A 22108-nucleotide genomic window follows, 5' to 3' on the forward strand; every position below is an offset into this window, starting at 1 on the left:
TATTTAAGTTTGATAACTACAGTTTGATAATGCAGATTGTCTTGAATAATTACCCATGTCCTGAATTTCTCACACATAGAAAATCTGACATAATCAGTAGAACACTGTTTTGACTTTTGACCACATAGGTTGACTTTTAATGACCACACACGTGAACTTGAGCTAAACTATAGCACTATTTTTTTTTGTTCCATCTTTTTTTATTACTGAGGCATTATTAACATATATAACATTATATTATATTGAGGGTTACAATATAATGATTTTATAGTCATATATATTGGGAAATGATGGCCACAATAAATCTAGTTATCATCCTCACCACACAACATTACAATTTTTTTTCTTATGATGAGAATTTATTTTATAATTGGAAGTTGGTGAGCACTATGGACTTTCAATAAGCACATATTTGACCTTGAGCTAGACTGTAGCACTATTGACTTTTTAATATTCACACACTTGACCTCGAGCTAGACTATAGATACCCATACTACAGAAGCCCTATTGCATCTCAATTCTTCAACCACTGCCAGGGAAACAGTTTCAACACGTTCACCTCTAATGGAGCTACTGCATCTTCTAGAAAGACACCAGATATTCCTCCTTCAAGAACACCCTTCCCTTACCCCTAGTTCTCATGCCTGGTGCATTCAGGTCTTCACCAGAGGTATAGCCGTTACAGTAGGAACAGCGATCCATGCCCAGGATAGCATTCCCTCACCCGAGACGTCTGTATTTCTCTGTAAGCTCATGATTCTTCTCGGGTTCAGTGTGCGAGACGTCCAGAATTGTTGCCTAAGATAGTTCATCCAACCCATTCACTGATGTGGTGCAAGAGAATCAGCTTGAGGAATTAGGTTTTATATTCATATTTGTGTATTTCTCCCAGTAATTTGCACCTTTCTCTCCTTTTTCTCTATATTCTTACTCTTTTCATCTTTTTAATTTCTTCACACCTAGCATTTTATTTTTCTTTCCAGAACTCTCACCTCTTCCACATTTTTCTTTCAGTTTTTCACTGATAGAGCTATTTTAAAATCCCAACACAACAGTTAATCTTTTCTATTAGGAAAAAAAATTATTTGGTGACAATTTCTCATAGCAGATACAGATAAAGGTATAGATACAGATGAAACAGCAGAAACAGCTACTCTTTATAATCAAACAGTCCTAAGAACAATCCTAAACATCATATATGCGGATAAATTATGATAATTTTTGTATCAGATCCAGAATGGGTTTGGGATTCTTACCTACTGCCTTCTACCACAAATAGCCAAAAAAAGACTTCAGAAAAGTTAAAGCATCTGTTATATGAGAGATCTATGAGGATGGCAAGCTTTGCTCCATTAGGATCCAGAAGAAATAGATCCTTAACCCAAAGGAAGATTAATAAATTTAAAGCTTATACTTTTAACAGTGGTTTTACAGCTCTCATATTATATGATTATGCTACTCACTGAGCTCCCACCAGAAAAAGTTACTTTATTTCAGCAAACCATCAGACAGTGTTTCAAATGACTTCTAAATGAAAAGATTCTGGGCTAGGTTTCATTCAGTTATATATTTACATAGGTTAAAACTTGCTTATCAAGGGACTGGGGAAGACTTCCTTTATTCCTGTTTTAACAGAGAGAAAAAAATAAAACCCAAATTACTTTCTAGGGAAGATTTTTGTGTTGGACAGATATGCTTATTTAATATCAAATGGTCTGTAAAAGTAAGTCTGGGATATGAGAAGCTCTAATGCCTGCATTGCCACTTAGTGAAGGTCTTGGAAATAAAAAGGTACAGGTCAGCATTAGCACTCGGTACCAGGTCAATCATCTCAGCAACGATTTTCTATGGTGGGACAATTATTTAAAGAAGAACCTAAAACAAAAGTTAAGCCACGCTGCTCTGGCCTTTGCATAGTGCATGACCCGTCAGACTTCACTCAGCTGCTCTCATATATTCTTTTAACTCTGCGTTTGATCTGCGAAAACTGCTGTAGCAGGAACAGGCTGGAATGTTTACCTAATACTCTTCTACTTAATACCCAGAGGATGTGGAATGTGCTACAGCATAGCTCCTACTCTTTTTCCTTCCGAAAACAGTACTAAATGGGCCAGAGAGGGGACCATACGTCTTTGGAGGTTGTTTTAATAGAAATGGTCTCTTTCTTAATGATTTTCGGACACCTAGATCATTATAGAGTTGACTTAAAGTCACCTTTAAAAAAATAATAAAATAAAACAGGATATTACCCACCAGGCCCAAGAGAAGTGTGTAATCACTTCTACCTATAATTCTGTATGCATTGAGGTGAAAATAGTATGCTTTACTACCTTTCACATCACGTAAACAAAATGTTTGGTACCAAAGTAGACGAGAGCTTGGAAGTTCACAGTGAAAGCATTTATTTCTAAGCTATGACTAACTGAATGTGTGAAGGTGTGAGTGCAGGAAGATTCTGGCATAACAACCAGCCGTTGCTGTGATTTCAGGGTGAGAGTATGGACAATTTCAACTGGGGAGTACGCAGGCGTTCTCTGGACAGTTTGGACAAGTGTGATATGCAGCTCCTGGAGGAGCGCCAACTTGCGGGAAGGTCTCCCAGCCTAAATAAAATGAACCACGAGGACTCCGATGAGTCCTCCGAAGAGGAGGACCTTACAACCAGCCAGATCCTGGAGCACTCCGACCTAGTGAGTAGGCCTACCTTCCCACCCTGCAAAACGGGAGACTTATTTTTGTAATTGAGGCAGGAGTGTGGTTTCCAGGTGCCGCTAAAGAAACTTGGCACGGCTACTAAACTTAACACCCAAAATGTCAGGGGGTGTCCAACTGATGATAATAACCAGCCTCTTGTCTACAGGTTGCAAACAGACACAAATACTGGGGTGTTTGTTAGAAGCCTTGAACACCATCAGATCTGTTAAGGCCTTCGCTTTTTCTCAAATATGTTTACGAGGCTGGACTCTTTCTAAAAATGCCTGAGACATCTGACGTTTTTAGGAAATATAATGGACATTTGTTTGGGGTTAACTGCAAATATGAGTGCTTGTGTTTTAAGAGTTCTGTGCCCTATTGCCCTACACCAGCTGCTGGGGTTAAGTTCCAACAGTAGTGAGATGGGCACGTTAAATAATATTTGTCACCCCAGAATGAGCTCGCACAATGGTCTGTACTCTTACATAAAGGATCATTTGAGCTTTTAAAGAAACTCCACACCGTGTTTTATTTGCTTTGCTCTCTCTGCAGATCATGACTCGCTCCCCTTCTGAGGAGACGAATCCCATGGAATCTCTCACCACAGCCTGTGATATGACCCCTGCGGACCCTCATTCCTTTAACACCAGAATGGCTAGCTTCGAGGCGTCTTTGTCCGATATGAATAATCTGCAGATTTCTGAGGGCTCCAAGGTGAAGAGATTTGGGCAATCGTGATTGTAGTTTTCTTAAAGAAAAAGTACTTCCAATTTTTTGAGACGTCTTTGGGGGCTCTAAGTGGAGGGACTGTATCCTTTTTCTTTCTGACTTTGTTGAAATAATTGAATTTGTGCATGGGAGCCTATGTTTGGAAGTTGTTTTACCCTGCTAAATGAGCAGCCATCTTCTTGTTGGTTGAAAGAGATTCACTTTGAGGTCTCATTCAAATGAGACATTTCACATTTTCCATATAGCAGGAATGCTGCTGATTAATGATAAAACTAATCAGTGTATGTCTGAGCGTATGGATAATTTCAACTGAAATTTGACTTGGAAACTGCTGTTCTTCGTCATGACTTTTACAAAACAATATGCTAAGTGAGGTGTGGGTGTCTGCATGTACTTGGGAAAATTTTTTCCTATGTAGGAACCAGTTACACAATTTGTACATTGATTCCACTCTGGCATTTTGGCATACTATTGGAATTTTCAGTGTTAATCACAATATTATGCCAGATTTAAACAAAATTGTCCTAGCCAGACTAAGGAGAAAAGTAAGTAACAGATACAATTTTCTTATTTAAAAGGTCAGGTCTTTAAAAATCTAACAATTAAGATGATTGATTAAATTACATTTAAGGTTAATTTTATCAAAATTTCCCTAAGATATCCTAATCATAAAACGATCCGCACTGTGTTCACATAGTGCCCACATATATGCCCCTTAGTATAGAATTGTATTTTCTTATATTACAAATACAAAATAACCTATTGTTGGTAGTAGGTGTCCTTTATCCTGAGTTTGCTATGGTAGTATAAGTTTGAAAGAGAAAGTTATAAAATGATCTTTAAAATATATAAAAGTATATTCTTTCTGATACTTCTAATGGAAAAATTTATAATACTGGCTGTTGTGTATTCTTTTATAGTGCACTTAAAACAGATTTGAGGTCCAGGGAAATCAACATACTTTAAACCAAGAACAACCAATCAATCGTAATCACTTAAAAACGTTGAAGCTTAAAAAATTATTTCTGAGAGTGCCTTGGTGCAGAAGGACTACAGTCTGGATTCTCAGAGTCAGCAAAGTCCCTTTTCTTGCCAAAAAAAGATCCAGAAAGGAAACTTGTCTGAGATTAAAATGCCTAAGATTAGTCCTAAGATTAAGAAATTACATTTTATGGGAAGCACATCACAAAATAAGTGTGTACTTATTAGCATTTGCTATTTTCAGTCTTAGAATAGTCATTTTCTCAATTTTTCAATTTTGATTGCTAAGTTACATAGATTTCTCCTAGAAAGCACTACCTGAGTGGTAATGTGTTTATGAACTCATGCAGGAATCCTCTAATTCAATCAAAGAAAATTTAAGTCTAATTTCTGAAAGGCTCTCTCTGTTTTCCACCCGAGCTGGGTTTCCACAGTGTGCGATATAGCCGTGATGTGAGAAAGGGAAAATAAAAGACATTTTTGTGAGAACTCAGCCCTCCCCCAATAGATTCAGTTTATGTACACTAATAACCCAGACCAGTCACCGGCGGCCAGTCTCGTTGGCACCGCTGTAGTTTTAAAAAGCCGGAAAGAGCAGATATGAATAAGCCTCTGGAACTCAGGATTTATGAGCAATTCCTTCAAAGACACGAGATATCTTGTTTCCCTAACATATCTTTAAACACCCCTCTTAATTTCTCTATTAATCCTAGATTCAGAATACCAACTGGGTGGCCAGCCAGCAACCCGTGATAATGCTCAAATTCATATATATTTCCTTTTTGCCTGGCTTCGGTTTTGTTTTAAGAAAATGACTCACTGAAACATGTGCGTGTGATGTCTTCCTCTCCTCTTCTGGTCTGTAACCCAGTTGCCTTCCTTCCTCTTCTAAAGAACAGTCAGTTCTCCAGCTGAGTCCCCCTGGCCCGCATTCAAACCCAGCCTCTTTTTCCATCACACTTGCTGCATCTCCCTCCTGCCCCTCACTGATCCCAGCTCTGCCTGACCCAGAGCCCTTGCATTTCGCTGCTCATTGTACAGCAGTGTGAGAGCAGCCTCTCCTATCCATTATCTTTGGGGAGATTCCAAGAGCAAAGCATGTATGTAAATAGGCCTTAGAGGATGGCCGGTATGGAAAGGCCTAGCAACATGGCGGGCTCGGTGAGCAGCTGTGGGCCACTCATGGGTCCTGCAGGTAGATCTTGAGCATTCACTATAGCAGTCACTGGTGATTCTAAATTCCAGTTTCCATAGGTAAAGGAATTCTGTATCAGAGCATTCCCTCTGGATAAGCTCACTTTAGAAGGCAAGGTTTGCACAGTGGAAAGAGCTCTGAATCCAAGGGCCCGGATTTATCTAACTTGATGTCAGGCAAGTCCCTTCCCCACACATGAGTTTCCTATAAAATGTGAGGGCTGGGGGCACCTGGGTAGCTCAGCTGGGTAAGCGGCTGCCTTCAGCTCAGGTCATGATTCCAGGGTCCTGGGACAGAGCCCACATCGGGCTCCCTGCTCGGCAGAGAGCCTACTTCTCTCTCTCTCTCTGCCTGCCACTCCGCTTACTTGTGCTCTCTATCTCTCTGCCAAATAAATAAATAAAATCTTTTAAATTTTTTTTAAAAATAGATAAAATGTAAGGGCTAGACCAAGGGGTCTCTGTGGTCTTTTCCAAGTTTAGCATTTATACTCCCATGATCATGGGTCAAATAGGGCAATCTACTGAGAGCCTCTTTGGAAACTATTATAGGCAAGACTGAAAAGAAGGTAAGGAATGAACAGTATTTCGGAGAATTCCCCAGTCCAGTTATACAAAGTGACTGTATTGTAGTCGGAAAATTAATGCCTCTGATTTCTATCACTCTCGGGATTTGTCTCTTTTATTTTTCCTTTGAATGGACTTCCCCAAAGATATTCTTACATGGTTGGGGGATTCCTTCCTCTTTTTCTTCTTCCAGGCTGAAGTCGTCCAGGAGGAGGAGGACACGGCCGTGCAGGAGGACGATCTCTCCAGTTCTGTCAATGAACTCCCAGCAACCTTCGAATGCAGTGGCAGCTTCAGCCTGGACATGACTGAGGCAGAAGAAAAAGGCGACAGAGCCCTGGACCAGTTTACTCTCGCAAGGTAAAGAAGCCCCTAGTGGAAATGAGTGGTGACAGCGTACCTGGCACCTGGCACGTTGTATCGCATTCACTTATGTCAAGTGGAAGGTCACACGGCACTGCCGAGACTTCCTAAAGAAGAGTCGAAATGGACTTCTGATTCTGAAGGCTTTTAGAGCTGGTCAGAGTCCTCCAGTCTCATTGCAGGGCCTGGTGCGGAACTGAGAGGGGTACTCAGTAGTGACTCCTAAAAGCCATAGAGTAACTCAAAAGCCAAAGAGGGCCTGGGGACATGGTCTAAGTTTCGCAAGCTTTGAAGATAAGCAAGACTGGCAAACCTTGGAAATTCTTTCCACTTTGAGTTAAAAGACAAGGACAAGAGGCTCTTTGTAAGTTAAATACTTACTCTTTTTTTTTAAGTGGGAGGCTTTCAGCCTAGTGGCTGATGTTTCTGAGACGAGTGAGACATAGAGAACAGGAACAAAAATAGAGAGGAATAGATAAAAACACTAACGCAGGGGCACCAGGGTGGCTCAGTCGGTTGAGCATCCCACTCTTGATCTCAGCTCAGGCCTTGATCTCAGGGTCGTGAGTTCAAGGCCCACATTGGGGCCTTGAGGGTGTCTAGAAAAAGAATCACAAGTGATAAGGCTAGAGATTTACTTCTGGAGAAGAAAGTAAAAATCCTAAAATCTCTCTTCTGAATGTGGAAAAGATCTAAGGAGCTTTTGATAAGGCTAGACAAAGACCCTCTGTTGTGGTGAGAATTATCTGTCCTTGGAAGGAAAAGCTGAAGGTAATAGAATCTAGAGAAGACCTTGACCTTTCACCTGTGTTCATTTTCTTTCCTTTCTTCCTCCCTCTGGGTATCTCTCACCTTGCCTTTCTATCCTTCCATTTCCCTTTTCTACTCCACCCACCCCTCCTGGGCATTCATGCATGCGCAGCCATTAATACTCATCCCCCACAAAGGACAAGTGAAAAGATTGCAAATTTTGCTGACTTGTTAATTTTAGCCATTCTGACTGGTGTGAGGTGATATCTCATTGGGGATAAAAATATATGTTTATAAAAAATAAAATTTAAAAAAAAACAACAAAAACGTAGTACATGTAAGGAAACACCACCCATGATCATGATACCTCCAGAGAGAACATGGGCAGCATTTTTATGTATTTCTTTCCAATATTGATTTCAGTGTGCCTGTGTGTATTTTTAAATATATGAGAGAGAGACCATAAATAAAATTTGACTCTACTGTGAAAAAAAAAAATTGCAAATTTTGTTCTAATGGTTCGCAATGAAAACTGAAAAGGCGCAAAAGAGCCAAAAGTAATGTTCATCTGTCTGGGGACCGGCCGCTGGGAAAGCGAGACTGTTTCCTCTCGGAGGCTCCAGGGGCCGGACCCCACTCGCTATAAAGGAAGTCAGAAGGGGAGGAAACCCAGCAATTCTGGAGGTGAAGGTTCTCTTTCCTAAGATTCAGAAGAGGCTGTCGAAGATGGGGGAAGCAGAGCGGGGTCCCCGCAGCCACCTCGAAGGGAGGCGTGGGCAGGACAGCGGACGGGGCTGGGGAAGCAGGAGGACGGCCGGCACTGGGTAACTGGGTTGTTTTCATCTTTCCCAGCTTTGGAGAAGGTGACAGGGGGGTCTCTCCCCCGCCCTCGCCCTTCTTCTCGGCCATCCTTGCTGCCTTCCAGCCGGCGGCCTGCGACGACGCAGAGGAAGCCTGGCGCAGCCACATCAACCAGCTCATGTGCGACTCCGACGGCTCCTGCGCGGTGTACACATTTCATGTGTTCTCCTCCTTGTTTAAGGTACGGGGCTCGCGGTCGGAGGACTGCTCGCAGGCGGAGGACTGCTCGCAGGCGGCAGGCTAGCTTCCGATGGCGGGAGGGGCGGTGGTCTCCTGCTGGGCTCCTACTGTTTTCTGCTCCAGGAACCCCTGGGTTGCGTCTAACTCCAGCCTTTCTTCTAACCATAATCTGCTCGGCCTTCTTGAGCTAGGATTGCAGAGCCTTGCCCCCAGAGGACGTAGTATCCGTGCTGGACTGTTCGCTCTTGCCGTTCTGGCTTTTTTGTAGAGGTCATCCATCCCAGATGTCATCCGTGACACCAGAACCAGCCAGTGGTCTCTTCTGCCAAGCCTAGCCTCATCCCGTCCTTCCTCTTGGACGCTTCCTCTGTCTCTCCCTTTTCGACATTATTCGTGTTTAGCCTTTCATTATCTTTTATCTCTTTTCCCCCGCATAAATTCTTTAAACGTGTTGTAGATGCTTCTGAACACCTGGGCGGTCATACTTTGCTTCTCCTGCGTGAACCACAGCCTGCTAGTCGGTCTATATAGAGTGCGCAAATTGGAAACAGGCCCTTTCCTCCAGGCCCATGCAGTACCTAGTGTGGCCAGCAGAGGGCAGGCTGGGCCCCAGTCCTCCTGCCAGGCTCCCGTGGCACCTTGTCCATGGCTCAATGTAGCAATCTCTTTGTGGACACCTTCAGATTTCACTTGTTATCCCCAAACACACTTATAACAATGACTGAACCAAAGAGATGGGGGGAACTCAACTTCTGAGGGGTGCTTGAAGGTTTATTTTGATGCCTTTCTGTTGGTGTGCAAATTCCTATTAGCTCCTCTATGTATCTTGCTCTGAACTTTTTCTCCAAATTTCATCAAATGATGGCGGAGGTAGGCAGCAAAAGAAGAGAAACAGCTTGTTATGAAGAAACCCCAAAGGTCTTCCGTCAGCGTTGGAGTTAACTGGCCCTGTGTGCTGTATTTGAAGGCGAGCCTAAGAAAGTAGCAGGGCTGGGACTTATACTCAGGATGAGAAAAGATGAAGTTATAGGTGAAAACTGGCTGACATGGAAACATAGTTACCATAGAGTTTAAGAGAAAACTTGTTTTAAAAAACCAGTATGTACAGTATCCCTTTTTTTTAATATTCAGAAACTAGTGAAGATTATATACTAGCAATTCACTGTAGTTTACTCACAGTGATGAGATTATGGGTGTCTTTTTTTTTTTTTTGCCCCCTTCCTTTTACTTTCTTTCAAGTTCCTGTTTTCCTATAATAAAGGTGCTTTCTTTCAGCATTTTTTCTAAACTTGCATTTGATAACTCACAAAACAGAATTGCCACTAATAATACAGGGGAAATAGGGAAAGGGACGATGTAGTTGCAGCCTCCAATAGACATGAGTGATGGGGAAATGAATGGACAGACAAGAGCGGAACCCCCTTACCTGGTTTTATAGGTTGAGTTCTGTTGACTATATACAAGACGTGGACCATAACTTGGTTGGTGTGAGGGATGGGCCCACTCATTGATTACCTTCAAGAAGAGCCATGGCAGAAGGGAAACGCAGGAAAATCAGGAATTCTATTAAAAGTGGGATTGTCTGCCTTTAAAAAGTTTCCAATTCAGGAAGCCACAATTTAGTTTCTATAAAAGGTAAAGTCTGTTTTTGAGCTTGGTGGCCCTTCTTATGACCCATTTTTTGGGAGAATTATATACCAATGGTACTAAAAGCTATGGTTTCTCACCATAGCTTTTATTGAGTGTTATTGTGCTCTCTCTCAAGTTTTCAGTTTACTTTCTGGGAAATCTTTTAGAAAGTTGATGGGACAAACTAAAGTTGTGTCTGAGATTAGCTGGAAGCTAGAGGGGCTTGAGAGAGAAAACAATTGTTTGTTGAGAGATAAGAACTCCAAAAACACTCTAACGTTGAGCCAGATTGAAATGTTAAACCATGAGAGAATTACCATTTGAGGCAAATTTATTTGTTAAAGATTTAGGAATAAAGTAATTTATTTTTAATATTGTTCTGAAGTCTATTTAAAGTAATGGTTAATCGTTAATAATTTAAGTTTGGCTGTTTTGGTATTTTTTTTCTTACTACAGTCACTAGCACTATCTGTGCTCAATTTTCTCATCATGAGCAATATTTTTCCCTCAACCTAGAATGGCCATGTCCTCTTGGCCCTCAGTACTCCCAATAACATGCAAACCCCTGACTGGGCCTCACTTCAGTGAATGAAGCCTTCCCTTCTTTCTCACTTTCTGTCAGCTGGAATCCCAAGCTCATTGTGGTTATATCTGTCATGCATGTCACATTCTGTGAGAATTACTCATTGTCTCTTTGCCCCAGAGAGGGGAAGCAATGGTGTCTTAGACCAGGCATAGTTGCTAACATGCAGTAGGTGCTCAGTGAACACAGGACGAATGAATGGGAATGTTTTTCAGCAGAAATAGTAAACGGACATCTGACTCGATGACAGCAGACCGGCAGGTTGTCCCATGAGCTGCGAGGTGGGGCTGGGCCCTTGGGTAAGGGCATTTTGGGGTTTGGACTTTTTTTTTCCATTCATGTATTAGGTTAATCCCTATGGAGCTTACCTGCGATAATAACCATACAATTATGTACCTCCTATTTCAGTTTTTAATATTACATTTAGCCTTGGGGCACCTGGGTGGCTCAGTAAATTAACTCTGACTTTAGCTCAGGTCAGGATCTCAGGGTGCTGGGATTGAGCTCCCTTACCAAATCGGGCTCCCTGCTCGGTGGGGAGTCGCTTCTCCCTCTCCTCTGGTCCACGCCCAACTTGTGCATGTGTGTGCTCTCTCTCTCTCTCTCTCAAATAAATAAATTCTTTTAAAAATATATTACATTTAGAAAGAATTTTTTCAGCTGTTATCAAATGCTATGTGATTGAGAGAAATATGAGTCACAAAATAGGTATTAATTAAATATCCTGGAAATGAAATACATTTCAGATATGTGCTCTATTAAGCTGTTGCCATGTATTCCACCATGTCTGCTGTTTTCTCACATTGTCCTGTGAATCTGAAGGCCACATTTCCCTGTATTTAGCTGGATTTTAGAGGGGTAGAGAGAAGGTAATTGCCAAAATAATTTGGTTTTAAAAATGAGGAATTGATTTCTAATGGTCCAGCGTGGCCATCTTTCTGAGTATCTCAGTCATCATATGTCCTTCCCGCTGCTCCTGGGTTAGGAAGCCATCATTGTATCACTCACTACCTCCAAATTACATGATGTGTTTATATGGAAGTCAAGTGAGGACAAAACTGAGTGTACATCCCCTCAGTATCACCTGCCTTTATAAGAGGCTCTGAAGGTCCCCCGACAGATGGCTTCCCAGACCTCATCTTATCCTTAGGTCGAATGGAAAGAACCCCAAACTCTTTGGGGACCTGAATCTTACTCCCAGTTCTGCCACTCAACTAGATGTATGATGCTAGACATGGTATTTCTTGTTCTTTCTGCTCTAACATTTGGTCAAGTTTTTTTTTTTTTCCATTTTTTTCTAACTGCACATAAAACTAACTTAACAGCATAAAGATATATGTATGCTCTGCATTATGCCAAAATTCTCATACATATGAAATTAAAAACTCATTAATGTGCAACATGGTTGGCATTGCTCTAATATGAAGCATAGAGAATCAGCTGCTGTTGTTTGGGGACACTCACTTACCTCACAATAGGACAGAGAGGATTTCTCCTGGATTCAATTCCACAACTCAAAAGGTATGACATCTCTTTGAGGAAAGCCAATGCCTAGGACTGGAATTTTTTTTTTTTTTTTTGGTTAAATATTGTGTTCTTTTTGTTAAAGGTACTATGTGTTGGAAGCTTAAGGGCTAGAACATGTTCCCATTTTGGCACTGACACCAGCACCATGACTCTGGTTCTTCCTAATTCTGGTTTTGTCCTCAGGCGGGAGAAACTAGCTCTTAGGGAAGCTTTGTCGATTTGTGGAAGGAATATGAGCTCTAGAGTCAGGCTCACTCTTCCTTTGTGACTTACTAATTGCATGACCTTCGGCAAGTCAGGTCTTAACCTTGATATTTCCTCAGCTGTGAGGATTAATGAGTCAATGTAAGCAACACTGTGGGACAGAATTAGAGACCCCAGAACAGACACGCTCTCAGAGGGAGATATTATTCCAGACCCACAAAACATTTGCTTCCACTTTTCAGAGGTTCAAATGGCACTATTTTGATGCTCTTGCTCAGGAAGCTGCGATCTCGGGGAACAGAAAAGTGTTACATCTCACGACCTTTTCTAACTTGCGCACATTGACGTAATCTGAGTAATTTCTCACTAATCTGACAAACAAGTGAGGAGGACTCAAGTTGCTGACCAGCACTAACAACCATCAAAAAGAAAAGTACTATTTATTTGAAAGATTATAGAGGCATCCACACTCTGGAAAATGACACTTTAAGAAGAAGTTTTGTCCATATTGGGTGATTATTTACTTGAGACCAACATTCACCCTACTCCCTGTCTCCCCCACCTCTACCTCATTTAATATTTTTATAAAGATTAAAAAAAATGGGTTTTTCTAGTACATAAGTTAAAACTTGCCCTTTAAAAATGGTAATTATTTTGCCTTTCAGAATATTCAGAAAAGGTTCTGCTTCCTAACCTGTGATGCGGCCAGTTACCTTGGAGACAATCTCCGGGGAATCGGGTCCAAGTTTGTCAGCTCTTCTCAGATGCTCACCTCCTGCTCCGAATGCCCAACACTCTTTGTGGACGCTGAGACTGTGAGTACCCCAGTCTCTGGCGGCTAATGGCCAGCCCAGATTACTAAGGGGTGGAACTTCCAGGAAGCGTGCTTGTGTTGTGGTTTGTCTGAAAGATACTGTCGGTGTTTGCAAGCAGCGCCATGTTGTGACATGACGCCCAAAGGCCAAAGTCTGCATAGTAACGATTGTACATTACCAGCCAAGTCCAAGTCATTTCAAAGAATCAGGAGAAAAATCTACCTCGGTGCTCCCTCCGTGTCCTTGCACCTTTCTCCAATAACTCTGGCTTTGACAGCCATGAATAGGTGAGCAAAATCCCAGAGCTGCCCTAACCTGGCCCCACAATGCCAGGTTACCCAACTGGATGGGGAACCAGAAACACTATGTCCTCATTTGCTCCCTCCCAAGACTCAGAGACTGATCGCCCCCTGGAGGGATTCATCTAGCCTGGACTGCAAGTGATGAGTTTGAGGGTTGGTTAAAGCATCCTCTGGCTGACTGCTAAACCATGACTTCCTAAATAAAACTTTAAGCCTGCCTGACAGGTGATTTCTTTGAGGGTTCACGCCCTCATGCGTATCACACAACCATCTCATAGGCTGAGTAATTACTGACTTTAGAACCAATGCAAATGTGCTTTGATTTCAAAAGTCTCTGAAGAATTAGTCTTTCCAGGAACTTGGTGGTTAGCTACCTTGCAGCAGGGAATGTAGTAAGAGAACCCATTCTATCTTAAATGATTTAAAGTTCAGATTAACGATAAAATCACTTCAAAAATCTATTTGGGTCTGTCTTCACACACAGTTCAGTCGCCACTGCAGCTGATTGTGGAGCAAAGTTACAGATTGCACAGCTTACTAAAAATGGAGCCACTGGTCCCCACTTTACATTAGGTCTAAATATACTTCTCTTTTCTATCTCTGTAACCATGCCTCATCTAGTTATCACTCTAGTTGTTTTAATACAAATGATTTTCTTGTCTTTAGCTCCTGTCTTGTGGACTTCTGGACAAGCTCAAGTTCAGTGTTTTAGAACTGCAAGAGTATTTGGATACCTACAACAACAGAAAAGAAGCCACTCTCTCAGTAAGTTTTTGTGTTTCTGTGCATATACATTCAATTAAAATCAAATGAACCCCACCACTGTGAGCCCTGGGGAGGTGTTGTGATTAATCTAAGACAGGATCTTTGGAAGAAGACAAACCTCATCTGTTCCTCTGTTAGGGGCTGCAACTCCAGTCAACAGTATGGATGAAACAAAAATGATGTCTACAAATGAGAAGTTTTCAAATGAAACAAATGAGAAGTTTCATTTTTAGCCACATAATTTCCCTACCCAGAAACTGGGAAACATGGGTATTTGCTTGATATATCTCCTTGTCAATGTCTTTAACTTTTCTCAGAGATTTAATAAAATTGTTAATTACTTCCTTCCAGCATTTGCCTCACTTGAAACTAGATGGGGTGGATCTCCGCTCTCTCCTCTTAACTACTCTCTGTAGCTGCCTCTCCTGGCCTTGACTCCTGCTCTTTACTCTCTTTTTCCTTTGTAGATCTAGACTGTAAATGTTAGAGACAAAAGTGATCCAGAAACCAGGCATGCAGACCCCCTGATTTTTGACAAGTAATTATGTGTAATATCTGTGGGACACTTCTTATAATATGCCAAACACTATAGAAAAAGCCTAAATTTTGAAATCACATGGACATGGGTTCAAATCACAGCTCAGCTGCTTAAGGGTTAGTGAAGTGGGTAGGTCACTTAACCTCCTTACCACAGATTCGTCATCTGTAAGATGGCGATGATAATTAATTTGCAGAATTGTTGTAAGGATATAATAATATAGACATAGCATGTATCCTTTCCTGTGTCCTTTCTATGTGTCCAACATGATAAGAGTTAGATATTTTAAATTAAATCATGGAATGCTCACAACTACCCTGGAATCGCTATTATTATCCTCATTAGCTAGGAGGTGGAAAGTTGATATTGAAACCCAGGTCTACAGGATCCAAAAGTCCATACTCTCAAACACAACACAGTATTGCCTTTCAAAATAGAAATAACCTATGTAAACTGCCCAGCACAGTGCTTCATACACAGAAAACATTCATTATAAAGTTACTTGTTTTTTGTTTGTTGTTTTTATTGTTATTGATCTCTTCATCATCTACCCAAGGGTGAGAGTCCAAACATTCTACTATAACAGTTTCCATTGTCTTCTATTTTGTGGCTTTATTGGTCATGGCTTTCCACCTTCTCTATCATCAGTTCATAAAAATAATCCTTCCAGGGGCACCTGGGTGGCTCAGTGACCTTTGGCTCAGGTCATGGTCCCGGTGTCCTGGGATCGAGCCCCATATCTGGCTCTCTGTTCTGCAGGGAGCCTGCTTCCACCTCTCTATCTATCTGTCTGCCTCTCTGCCTACTTGTGATCTCTGTCTGTCAAATAAATAAATAAAATATTTGAAAAAAAAAAAATCCCCCCCCCCCCAAAAAAAAATCCTTCCATTCTTCTTGGTGAACAAACCACTCTTTTGATGTTGTGAATTTCAGTTCTTCACAGCTTATTGTTTTGTGCCTGGGGGTTCCTTGTCACATCTGTATTAGTTAGTATCTGTATTAGTTACTATCCCAAATACTTAAGGACGGCAGAATCTCTGAGTAGCTGAGCTGTTATTTTAATAGCCTTTCTTACACTGAAGTAGACCTGCCCCCACAGAAGCCACCCAATATCACAGAGAGGCAGGTGGGCCATGAGTCCAGTTGCATGGTCCAGAATCTGCCAGCCTATGAAGAATGGTTGGTATTATCTCCAAATTGCAATTACAAGAAAGGTTTCTTCTAACTGTATATGATATTTTTAAGTTTATACATAAAATAGGAATGGTCTGGTGAAACCTCCTCCAAGAATGTTATATCACAATGCTGAAATTACATATTTAAATGAGCATTACATGGGGACTGGGTGGCTCAGTCAGTTACGTGGCTGCCTTTGGCTTAGGTTATGATCTCAGGGTCCTGGGATCAAGCCCCACATCGGGCTCCCTGCTCAGCCGGATGTCTGCTTCTCCCTTTCCATCTGCCCTGATCATGCTCTCTCTCTCTCAGTCTCTCTCTCTCCCCTTCAAATAAGTAAACAAAATCTTTTAAAAATATAAAAATTTAAAAATGAGCATCACCGAACCCACATGAATAGATATTTTAATCTCAAATAGTTCATCTTTAACCAGAAAAAAATAATTTCAAAAAGGCATTACAGCAAAATTTTATATTACTATGATTAGAAGCTTCATCAATTTTCCCTGACAGGACTGATGATAAAAATGTTCCAAGAACATCACTGATTTTACCTATGTCTGCATCTCTTTCTGACAACAGTGGCTTGCAAATTGTAAGGCAACATTTGCAGGAGGATCAAGAGACGGAGTAATTACCTGTCAGCCAGGCGACTCGGAAGAAAAGGTAATGAAAACCTGTTAGAATTTATCTTTTCTGTGCTCTGACGGCGTGTGTTGTTTTTGATCCACCCGAGAAGCATAGAGCATGAGAAAGGAAGGTGCACAATGGGTCACCCCATTACATTCACAAGAAGCCTATTGGCTATTGTAAGACGGAATGATGTTCAAACCACGCATGACTGTGTGTTGATGGGACTTGTGGGGAGGGGAGTCTTATTTTTGGAAAAGCAGAGGTATAAAAATGATCTTTTTGCTGGCCATCATTTAACTATACTAATCATTTCCTAATAAATCTGCTCTTCCTTTAGAATATAAAACCAAATTTCATTCATTCTTCACCAAATCACTTAGTTTTGTCAGTGAAGGAAATCTTTGTTGACCTTTCAGCAATCACTCTATGATAGATATGTCTTTTCCCCTTTAGAATTGTTTTAATATACACCTCAGACCAACTGACTTACAAATGTGTGCTGTATCGTCAGGGCAGTGGGGCAGAAGACTATAAATGGATTAAAAAAATAATTTATTCTGCAATTATGTATTAAGTGCCTCCTATGTGGTCCACATGGTAGATATGATAATGAACAACAGACAAGCATGCACTCTTGTGGATCTTCCAATCTTGTCAGGGACACAGACATTAATCAAAAAATCATATGAGTGCAAATAGCAATAAGTGGTACTAAGGAAAGAACCTTAAACTATGCAAGAAGGTAACAAAGGACCCTGATCAAATGTGGGGGGAGCAGTTCTGAGAAGCCTTCTTCATGGAAGTACCATCTCAGTGGAGTTCCTAAATAGGAGCCAGAGGTAGCCAAGTGAAGGAGAGTGAGTGGAGAGCCTGTGCAAAGGTCCTGAGGCAGAAGGGGATGTGACCATTTGCAAGAAATGAAGAGAGCCTGTGTGGCTGCAAGTGTAGAAAGCAACTTGGAGAAAAGTTTGAGAAGAGTCTAAGGAAGCTGGCAGAAGCCAGACCATGTGGGGCTTTGGTGTTTATCTTCACAGAAATGGCAGGCAATTGAAATGTTTTAATGCATGGGTAGGATTAGAGTCAGTCTCCTGCATTCTACTCTGGAAACAGACTGAAGTGCACCACAGTGGATTAGGGAAGGCAAGTGAGGAGGCTGCTGCCCAGTCAGGCAGAGGTGCTACCTTGGAATTATATCACCACTACTGAAAAAAAGCATTTTGGATTGTGCACCCTTCAGGGGATGAGAAACCATCTTTCTGTGTTAGACACAGTGCTTTGCTAACGTGTAAAAACAAAAAAAATGAGGGGTAAAAATTTTCAACAGAATACTAGTGGTTGGATTCAATCTGGTCATTGTTTTGAGTGAGTTTGGAGTCCTCAGGGTAACTATCCTCGCTGTGGGTGAGTCCCCAGGTGAGGCCCTGGGTAAGTGTTAGTGAAGGAGTCCAAGACTGAACAAGCAAACTACAAGACTGAGAAATATCTTAGATAGGGTTCTAACGCGTGGGTTGCATTTACACATCACGGCCCTTCTTGAAGACACATTTGTATATGACATTGTGTCTTACAGAAAACTTTCATATCCCTGAAGTCATTAATCTTCCTGGGCGTGGGAGGCTGGGAAGGCAGTGGCAGCCCCATTCTAGATAAGGAAACCAAGGTTGACTGGTCCAAGGCTTCATGGTTGATAGGCGAAGGGCAAAAATCATGTCCTGGCCACTGTGTCTGGAAACAGGCAAATGTACATAACAAATGACATATCTATAATTCATTTTTAAAATATGGGTTTTATGACATCACATGAGATGTCTCCAGTAAGCATAGCTGAATGTGCAGTTCAAAATACAACAGACTCTAGACTTTCCATCAGTCCCTGCATATGCGTCTGTGATGTCCTGCCTCAAATGACTTGTGACTCTGATTGTCACTGAATAACCTGTGCCATGAGCATACCCCAGAAGTAACGTATTAAATACATTATACATCATATATACACGCGTGCGTGCGTACACACACACACACACACACACAGGCTATGTTACAATTTTTTGCCACCCAGTAGCATTCACACCTTTTGATTCCAGGCCCAATCCTCCCTCCACTATACTCTGTTAAAATAAATCCAGTCCAGAGACACGTTACCAAGTTATGACTTACAATTAGCAAAAACCAAGTTCAGTTCATGATATAGTTTGTCTGGTGGACTATAAAAATAGTTGTCTAAACATTTACCCTGAATCATCTAATTCTGTTATATTCTCTAATAATCAAATCTTAATCAGGAAAATGTAATAATACAGTGCAGATTTTTGAGAATGAGGGTTAAAACAAAATCTATTTATTTGTTCATTTGTTTATAGCTTCCTGGTTAAATCTACAAACTCAGGACTTCCGGTTAAATTATCCTCTTTCCAAAACATTCTAATTTTCAACTATGTGTCTCTGTTGTGCTTATAGTTTATTTCTGTGATTTTCTTTTGTTCAGTTGCTCCCTCACCCATTTCTTCTCCACGTCCCTTGAAGAAAGATTTCTGTTGTTTTTGCTTAATCTTCTTGCTGATGGTTTTTTTTCTTCATCTCCTCCTCATCAACCCCTTTCTGTGCATCTCTGTTGTAGTCGTGGTTCTTCTCATCCCTTTTCTTATCTTTAGACTTCATTTCTTCATTCAAGTATTTATACATGGCAACTCTGTTAGCATTATAATAAAGGCTTGAGAATATAGACATGGAAAGAAGAAACTAATCGTTTTCAAACACTGTACATATAATCGCATTTGACCTTTTACAGCAGTCCTTTGGACAACAGTCCAAAATTGGTTTTTCCAATTTTGCAGATAGGGAAGTTGAGGCTGAGAGGCTACTTTTGCAGGCCAGATTCTTCCCACCCCCACAGTTTGTATTTAGTCTAACTCAGTTTAAAGGTAAAAACATACGTGGTGCAAAAACAATGAATACTGTTATGCTGAAAAGAAATAAATAATTTTAAAAAATAAATAAATAAATAAGGTAAAAACATACACATAGATAAAGGCTAGAAGAAAATTTCCAGCATCTGAACAAGACCCGGGTGCCAATCATCATGGTGCTTGGACTGCTGTTTTTCTTATAATAGAAAAATGTGTCGCTGTACTTAAGGCCCCCAAGTGGGGAAGTGGAAAACCAGACAGGGCTGTGTGTTTCAAGAAAAATAGGCCACCCTTTAGCACCCGCTTGAGAGAGTGTTACTCTTGCCTGTGTGAGAAACATCTCTATGTATGTAAGATGCAAGCGTCTGTCTGCTGACCTTGCTTGCTCGGGTATCTATTAGAGGAGAATTCTCAGTGCATGGACAAAACAGTTTCTTTGAAAAAAAAAAAAGTGTCTCTAATACTTGGGAGGTATTTTTGAGGGAAGGCTTATTTTAAAAGACAGGCATGATTAGTCAATGATTTAGGCTTGTGGGTGATTATTAGCCATTCTCCTAGAATATCGCACAGCATACACTTAATAGAACATAAGACGAGGAGTGTGATCTCCTTGGGTCTCATAAGAGCAGTTTCACTGATGTGCAGACCCTGCTTTACCTGTGTTTTCTCAGCCCAAGCAAGAGGAGGGACAAATCTCTTCGTGATCTAAATCAGCACTTCTAATTAAGAATTTGGGTTCCCACTGACCTCTCCATTTCCTTCTCTGACCTTCTCCAATTCATCTAAGGGTGGCTACCACTAGGTAGTTGATGTTAGTAGAAATGTGGGTTGGGGAGAAGAACCCCCACTCCAGGTGCTCCAGATGGCAACACGAGGCTTAGACCTTCAACTAGTGAATACCACTCACCTCCCGGGTCCTGTGGGGCCTGGCCTGGCAAAGCTGGGGCTATTTCCATTTCACTCATTATAAGTGATGTTAGTTGGCACAGTCCCAATTCAACAGGTTATTTCTGAGCACTACTGGAACATTTCACTCTTCGGACTCATTTACATTTGGCCCAGCTACATTTCATCTTATATACAAATCGTCATTCCAATTACTAGGGTCTTTTTGGACACCAGCCCTCTCAGTTATGTACTTACTATCCCTGTTACGCACTTAGTATCCCTGCATAATCTATGCACGAGAAGACAGCAACCTCTGTTCTTAACACAAACCGAACAAGACAGGTTGCAGTTTCTGCAGTTAAATCGTAACCCATGAAACATCACCCTTCAGATAGAGTCAATTACTCTTCTGTAAGGAATCCTTTTCCCTGCATTGAAAACAAGTGTCTCCTGAAGTTAAAGTTTTCTTAAAAATAGTAAATACCTCAGGCTATGTAATCTGTATCATAGGCTTAAAGGTATTTGTCTTTCAAAGCTTTGAAAGATATCCATGGCTGAGGTCCAAAAAATTATTCAGCGACACATAATACAGTAGTCATGGTGAGCCAGCCCCGAGTGATATTAGCAACCGGCGGGCCCATGTTGATTATACCCACTTAGGAGATTAAATGCATCTATGTATTCTTGAGTAAGGAAGCTGCAACCTTAGGCTAGGTTGTCTAAATTTTATCCCATTTAATTTAAACCAGTGGCTTTCAGAGATTAACTATGATGAAAATAATAGCTATTATAGTACACTGTGGATCATCTTCTGTCAGGGTGAACATTTTTCGGATTTTTACCTGGCTGCTAATGGTTGTAAGCATAGAACTCACTTCAGAGCAGAATACAGAGAAACCCGGATGGCTATGCTACTGTAATGAATAAAAATTAGATTATTCTGGGCTTTTAAGCTACCCTGCCTATGATCATTTTTTAATGTCTTGGTTTCTTGATCTTTTTTCTTAGTTTTAAGAAAACATACATCTAAATCCAATGTATAAATCAAGTTGTATTAGGAGTGCAGGAACAAGGCTTGAAGAAAATCTTTCTGGCCCAATAAAATAGTGCCATTCCCATAAAATTTTCAGAAGAATCTTAAGTCACGAAAGCATAAATACGTTCACAAAGATTTATGGAGGGATTATTCTCAAAACCTGGATACAGGAAAACATTAGCACAGGAAGGATAAAAGGTTTTAACATTTTCCATAAAATCGCCCCCTAGAAAGGCATTTTACACTATCTGTTTGGGAGCTCTCAATGCAAACGAGGCCCCAGCCTGTGGCCTAGGAAAGGATTGTGAGATAATAAATAGCAAGGCAGCTTGCACCAACCTACCTAAAAAGGAGCGTTTAAGAAGGATGTTGAGAACTGGTCTGTGTCAAGTTGGCCATCCCCCAAGAAATACAGTTTTGTGCCTTGAGAGCTGAGTGGGAAGAATTCATGGACAATGAAATTCCTCAGCACCAAGCTGGAGTCAAAAAGTCTTTGCCTTTATTGAACAGAGGACATTCAGCTTAACTGGTTTGATGACCTTCTTTCGGAAAACGGGAGAAAGATAGCAGTTTTTTCAGTACTTAAGGTTTGATTATAAAAATGTCTAGGCATAAAGTTTCCTTAAAAATAGCAAATACCTCAGGCTGTGTAATCTGCATCACAGGCTTCAGCGTCTTTATCTTTCAAAACTTTGAAAGATATTCATGGCCAAGGTCCAAAAAACTACTCAATAAACATAATATAGTGGTCATGAAAGCGCCCAGTTCATGGCTATTAGTAACAGGT

At 41.0% G+C, this 22108-nt stretch overlaps 1 protein-coding gene across 8 annotated transcripts in view; it reads left to right on the plus strand.

Moving 5' to 3' along the window:
- The window catches only part of FRY (FRY microtubule binding protein), a 339156-nt gene that overhangs the window by 300901 nt on the left and 16147 nt on the right, over positions 1-22108 (plus strand). For all 8 annotated transcript variants that reach the window (XM_047723094.1, XM_047723100.1, XM_047723095.1 and 5 more), the window contains 7 exons: positions 2490-2690; positions 3247-3408; positions 6359-6525; positions 8131-8320; positions 12928-13077; positions 14046-14144; positions 16441-16524. In XM_047723094.1, the coding sequence (XP_047579050.1) occupies positions 2490-2690; positions 3247-3408; positions 6359-6525; positions 8131-8320; positions 12928-13077; positions 14046-14144; positions 16441-16524 (1053 nt within the window). The remainder of the gene's footprint in view (positions 1-2489; positions 2691-3246; positions 3409-6358; positions 6526-8130; positions 8321-12927; positions 13078-14045; positions 14145-16440; positions 16525-22108) is intronic.

This window comes from Lutra lutra, chromosome 3 (genome assembly GCF_902655055.1).
Source record: "Lutra lutra chromosome 3, mLutLut1.2, whole genome shotgun sequence".
In the NCBI taxonomy this organism is placed as follows: Eukaryota; Metazoa; Chordata; class Mammalia; order Carnivora; family Mustelidae; genus Lutra; species Lutra lutra.